Source organism: Stenella coeruleoalba (genome assembly GCF_951394435.1).
Source record: "Stenella coeruleoalba genome assembly, chromosome: X".
Lineage (NCBI taxonomy): Eukaryota > Metazoa > Chordata > Mammalia > Artiodactyla > Delphinidae > Stenella > Stenella coeruleoalba.
The window spans coordinates 101,717,185-101,723,724 of record NC_137152.1 but is presented as its reverse complement, the minus strand read 5'-3'; the positions used below and the strand labels follow the sequence as shown (position 1 = coordinate 101,723,724).

Genomic DNA, 6,540 nt, shown 5'->3' with positions numbered 1-6,540 from the left:
ATAAGACTATAAAGTTTCAATTATGCAAGATGAAAAAGTTCTAGAGACCTGCTGTACAACATTGTGTTTATAGTTAACAGTGTAGTAAAAGTTTACAGTTAAAATTTTGTGAAGAGGGTAGATCTCATGTTGGTTTTTTAATCACAAAAAAAGGCTATAAAATACGTACAATTGCATGTAAAGGATGTTTTTAAAAAATGTATCATGCCAGTCTGTGTGTGTATGTGTACAGGTATGGAATTAAACACATAAAAATATAAACAGTGGTACCTCTAGTGGTGAGATTCTGGTTGAATCTTTTTTTTTCTTTTTTTCTGTTTTCTAATTTTTCTAAAGTGAAATTAAGCTATGTTTATAGCTTTTTTAAAATATAGCTATATTTATAACCAGAGACCTACCCAGGAAATTGATTTCTGTTGTTTCAGGTCTCCTTGGTTCTCTCTTACATTTCTGAAATCAAAGAGGACTGCCCCATAAGGAGACAGAACTCCTGTCCAGGATCAGACATCTCCTTCATTTGAAGCATGGTTGCATCCCAGGAATCATTTTTTACCACTTTCATCATTCCAGTCCCTTGGTTTTTACAAGGTATAATTCTCTCATCCCTAAGGGATCTTAAGAAATGCTGAGCCCTTTGTTCCTGTCCATTCTGCCACTGAAGCTGCCGCCACCTCTTGTCTACCACAGGGACTTTTTTCCGTAACCCACACCTGCGAATATGCTATGCTAGCAGCAGATGCTCTCACAGGCAGTGCTCTTATTTGACATGCTTCTGATTCTGCTTTTGTTAGTGGGAGTGGAAGGGGTTAAATGATAGATGGTATACTAATTGTGGAAATGGGAATGGGTGTTTGAAGGCACTGCTCCTGTGTAGAGTCCAGTAGCAGGTATGAGTGATAGAATGGGTGAGGAGGTGCAGTGGAAGAGAATATTGCTATGATCCTTCACTTTCTCCACACAGATTTTTTTCTTCTCTTGCTCTGAAGCTCCCACAGGATTTAAAAGGCCTCTTCCCCAGCCGCATAGCACAGGGATATCAGCTCCGTGCTTTGTGACCGCCTGGAGGGGTGGGATAGGGAGGGTGGGAGGGAGGAAGATGCAAGAGGGAAGAGATATGGGATCATATGTATATGTATAACTGATTCACTTTGTTATAAAGCAGAAACTAACACACCATTGTAAAGCAATTACACCCCAATAAAGATGTCCAAAAAAAAAGTAAACCAAGTTTTCATCGTATTTAATTCAAATACTGCAAAAAAAAAAAATTAAAAAAAAGGCCTCTTCCCACCTCCCCTGCACTCTCCTGCTCAGAGAAATACCCATATCCCTCCTCCAGCATCACCACCTTCATAAGTGCCTGTAAGGGACAAGTGCCAGGCCCACCCCTACCATCAATAATGGCATTAGCTGCTGCCAGGCCTGATTCTTTCCTCCTTTGCTCCACCACCATTTATACTCTTCCTCTATTGCACCAGCACTGAATTTAGATACAGCAGGAAAAATACCAGCACATGCCCATCTTTCCAAGTGTACAGGGGACATTAGGATCTACAAAATATCATAGTATCTCCTCTCCTCCCCCTCAAACAGTTTCACGTTTATTCCCCCGACAGCCCTCTTCTTTTCCTTTACTCCTATCCCAAGTAACCAAGGTTGTTAACGGCTAGTCATCTCTGAGAGAAGAGAGTTCTGGTACGATGGTCATTTTTATCATCCACCCCTTCATCTCACCATACCCATTCCAAAGGTGTTCAGATCTTGGCCCCCCTTATCCCAGGGGAGGTTTATGCTGCCAGCCTGTATTTGGTTTTCTACAATCCTGACCACTTGAACCGAATTAGGCTAAGAGAGACAGGAGTGACTTAGAGAACAGAAAGGAGGAGAATGCTGCTTATGATACCTAAGCACTCCTTACTCCATGCCAGGACCCCAGGGAGAAGGCACAGCCCCAGAGGGAAATGGCTGCATGGGGTATTTAGAGAGACTGGACCCTTGGCATTAGGGCTTCTGGCACTGGAAGACACCTCCAACCCCCACTGGCTGTGGAGAAGCAGACATGCCCACCCTCAAGGGACCACGTGGACTTGGGACAGTGAGAGTACCTCGGACAATAACAATGGATTGAAAGCCCCATAGAAGGCCCTCCCCCTCCCATTCTTGGGTAATTCACAGGAAGAGGAGAGGCCCTTAAATAGTGAATGAAATTGAACTTTCCATCACCTCAGTGGGATGGAGGGAAAATGCAGATTCAAACTGCCGCTTCTGAGCAAACCTGCCCCGAGGTACACACTACACAGAAGACACAGCAAGTAAGTGCACACTCTTTATTACTAGTTAGAATCAGGAAACCTCTGACAAAGGTTGAGCTTGGTGAGCTGGAATCTCCTGGGGGAACTCGAGGACACGTTTTGCTCAGACTGGAGGCTGATCTGACTTCCCAGCCCCGGGGCTCCACTTGCCTCTGAGAAGCTGGCAGAGAACACACCAAGTGGAAGAGAAGGGCCCACGAGCATTCTCAAGCGTGCTCGTCCCAGTCCAGTTCTAGTTTTAACCCATTTAGTCCTCCCAAGAGAAGCGCCATCCAAAGCACGATGTCTGTCCTTGGAATCCATTTTGCTCTTCATCCACTGACCAGAAAGGGGCTTGGGATGGTGGCTGCCCGAAGCTGAGGGCTCAAACGCTCCCCCAAGCACTGTCCTTCTTTAAGACAGTCGCCCAATGGTCTTTCAGGCAACCAGGAAACTAGCTGTCCCTCTTAAGGGAGGAAATGAGGAATCAGAAAAGTCCTGCCTGCAATTTTGTTAGGCCACTTTTCCACTCTTTGCCACTACTCACTTGTCTCACATGGGACCAGTGAGATGAGCAGTTCAGCAATCAAGTCCTTCCATTAAAGTCTCTTTGAGGTTGCTCCCAGAACTGCAAAAATATCTGGATGTTATATCAATTAGGTTTACCTGAAGGTTACAATACATGCAAGACAAATAAGTCACCTCTGATCTGTAATGTATCTCAAATTATGCTCTCTCCTGTCATCTAACCAAACTCACCAAAAAGAGTTATGTGTGCACTAGATAATTCCACATAATTCTAGCTCCTATCATACACTAGGCAATCAATAACTAATTACTTAAATGAAATCCAACAAATTTGCTATCATCTATAGTATTTAACACTGCAATCCCCCCCAACACTTCTGAATTAACTCCATGTCCCAACAGAGAAATCCTAACAAAATTATTTTGCCCCCCTTTTCCCCCTAATAAGTGCCAAAGCATCTCTTCTTCCCCGACTTCTCACTCTTCTTGGCTTCAGCCAGTGGTGGGGGGATGGGGGTCTCACTGAGGTGTGGGTCAGTCAGAAACGAAGAGTTATTTCTTTAGACTCTTGAGAGATCTTCTAATGGGACAGGTTCAGATTCTTCAGCAACAAGCAAATTCTGTGGGGCTCAGAGACACAAAAAGAGGCCCTCACCTATAAAACTTAAGAACAAGAAGAAAACATGAATACTGCAGTAGGTTACAAAGCAACAATAGCATTTTCAAGGAAAAGCAGTGCTCCTAAAATTCAATACAGCTTATAACTCTAAAAACACATGGCTGTTCCCAGGCAAAGACATGGTATTTTCAGGAAAAGAAGGTTAATAAAACAGACATGAGTGAAAAAGAAAATAAATTCTTCATGACTTCAGCATCTCCAGGGTGTCAACGAATCAGCATCAGCCATCCAGAATCCAGCCCCTGCAAACACACAAGAAATTAGGAGAAATCCCTTATTTTAAAAGTGTGATACTCAAAGTGGTCTATCTTTGTTAAAATAAATGTACAAAATAAGAATATAAATGTGTGTGTGTATATATATTTGTGTGTGTACTCAGATGATAAAAATTGCTTAATTTGGGTAATGGGATAATGAATTACTTCATTTAATTTTCTATATCATGATTTTGGTTTTCAAATTTCCTGTGAAGTAAATGAATTACTTTTTAATCAAAAGGTGGGGGGGGCTTCCCTGGTGGCACAGTGGTTGGGAGTCCGCCTGCCGATGCAGGGGACGTGGGTTCGTGCCCCGGTCTGGGAGGATCCCACGTGCCGCGGAGCGGCAGGGCCCGTGAGCCATGGCCGCTGGGCCTGAGCATCCGGAGCCTGTGCTCCGGGACGGGAAAGGCCACGGCGGTGAGAGGCCCGCGTACCGCAAGAAAAAAAAAAAAAAAAAGAGGGGAGGTTGTTAGGAAATTGGTTTTTCTTTGGAGTGTTTCCATTCTTACTTACCTTCCTGAAATTACTGGGTTTGTCCTGGGTCCGGGCCTTCACTCTCAACTGCCATGCAGACTTTCTTGCATTTATAGCACACCTTGCGCCATTGAAAATTCATCACTTTACACGACGGGCACTCCCAATTATTAGGACTGAAGCATGAGGCAGGCTTCCCCCGATGCTGGGAATCTGAGGCTTTTTTCCCTTTTGGTTGCTTGGCCTTCTTTTCCTGAGGCTGCTGTTTCTTTGGGCTTTTTCTCACATCATGGATTGTGCTGCCTCCCGGGGGGGATGTCCCCTGGGAATTCTCTGGACCTTCTTCTTGCTTGTGGCTCTCGCTCTTCCCCAGGGGATATGTTTCCTGGAGCAGCAGTGGATATTCGTTCTGGCTGTGGCTCCTGCTGTCTCCCAGGGAATATTCCCCCTGGAGGTTCTCGGTATATTCCTGGCAGCAGCAATTCTGGCCATACGGTAGGGCTATCTCTTCCTGGGCCCCCACTACAGCCCACAGGCCAGGTGGGTAGGTTCCCGGAGTAGAGCTCTGGGGTGTGACTGCTGCTATTGTTGCTGTCGCGGTGGCTGCTCCTTCCGTAACTGCTGAGGATGGTAAAGATGTCGAGTACGGGAATCCCGCTGGGAATGGCACATGGAATGCGAATGGCTGTGGCACCTGCACTGGCACAGGGGGTTGCATGACCTGGGCCCAGGGGCTCTGGGACCCCGGTACATAAACCACAGCTGCTGTGGCTGCCATCTGGCCCTCTGACTGAGGCACACCCTGTGCCTCCACAGCTACCATCTGGCCTTGCTCCCCTGCATCCATGGCCCACGCTGTGGCCCCAAGCTGCTCGGGTTGAGGCTGAGGCACCATTTCATGGGCCAATGGGGCTACATGGACCAATCTCTGGAGCTGGAGCAGTTGCCCATGCAACATATCTCGCTCATCCAATGCCTCCCGCAAGGCGGCCTGCGTGCTTTGCAGCTGCACTGCTGCCTCCTCGTGCCCCTCACACAGGCGCCTCAACTCGCAGGAGACGGCCCGGGAAGCCGCCTCGCATTCCCCTAACTTCTCCTGGAGCTGCCGAATCCAGCACGCCTGCTGCTCCCGCTGCCTCGCGCCCACACGCACGCTCAAGGCCAGCGCGCTCCAGGCACAGGCCCTCTTGGTGGCGCACGGCACCTGCGGGTCAGTGACGACGACGCGCAGCTGATCCTCTACCTCATTCCAGGACCGCGAGCAGAAGGCCGTGTAGAAATCAGGGCCGCCCCCGTTCATGAGGACTTCATTGTTGATGAATCTGATCACCTCGCTGTGGCGGAACCCGCTGGCATGGTCCCCAAAGTGCACGGCCATGGCCGCTGCGGCCTAGTCAACCAACCGCCTCACGGGAGATGCCGCCTGCCGCCGCCGCCGCCACCACCAGTAAAGCCCCTCACCTCCCGGCTCAGTCCTCCTTCAGTTCTAGCCCAGTCCTGGCCTCCTCCTCGGCCTCTTTCCTCTGTCACGGTCCGGCTTTCCTCACAGAAAGTAAGGCAGATCCCCTCACTGCGCCAACCCCAAAATGGCAGACGCAAGCGCCACGGGTCACACGTGAGCTCCGAGTTGCCCTGCAAGGCCTGCTGGGACCAACCTCGCTGCCAGAGCCCCTCCTATTGGGTGAGCAGGCCGGAAGCTGCACTGAGTGCCCCTCCTACCGGGCTAGCAGGCCGGAAGCTGCACTGAGTGACGCACTGAACCCATACGTGGCAGAGGCGGGAAGCTGCACTGGGTGCCGCAGTGAATCCAGACGTGGCAGAGGGGAGGGGGGAGTGGGAGCAGGCAGCGGGGCGCAGGCGCACAGTGGCAGCTAGCATAGCGGATCCCTTGGAGATGCTAATAGTTGCCAATCCCACACCTAGGGCCTGCAACCACACACACACACACACACACACACACACACACACACACACACACTCCTGTTCTAAAAGGAAGGGTGAGTCAATGGAGGTCGGAGAACTTCTGGGGGAGGGAGGGAGTTGAGGTGGAGGAGACGGGGGCTGCAAGACCCCTAGTTTAGGGAGGTAAATAGGGTGCAAGTTTGGCATCTTTCAAAACCTAGGAAAGGGGAGGGACGGTGCTGGGAGAGACTTGAGAGAGAAGGCTGTGCTTGTACTACTGTAACAGGGAAGAACAAAATTTGACTCCATGTTGGATCCGTTTCTTTTACTGTGACCTTTGCTTTCCATTGTTTTTGTTCTGTCTCTAGCTATAGGCATACATAATGGCCTGCCTCAGGGAAACCTG

The 6,540-nt window shown here is 48.9% G+C and overlaps 1 protein-coding gene across 1 annotated transcript; it reads right to left on the bottom strand.

Moving 5' to 3' along the window:
- Positions 1-2,321: 2,321 nt before the first annotated feature.
- On the bottom strand, positions 2,322-5,803 carry LOC307180388 (putative testis-expressed protein 13C). Its single transcript, XM_079910605.1, has 2 exons — positions 4,272-5,803; positions 2,322-3,740 (listed from the first exon to the last, which is right to left on the bottom strand). Exon 1 carries the CDS (start codon positions 5,608-5,610, stop codon positions 4,282-4,284), a length of 1,329 nt encoding a protein of 442 aa, XP_079766731.1. The 5' UTR covers positions 5,611-5,803; the 3' UTR covers positions 2,322-3,740; positions 4,272-4,281.
- Positions 5,804-6,540: the final 737 nt, after the last annotated feature.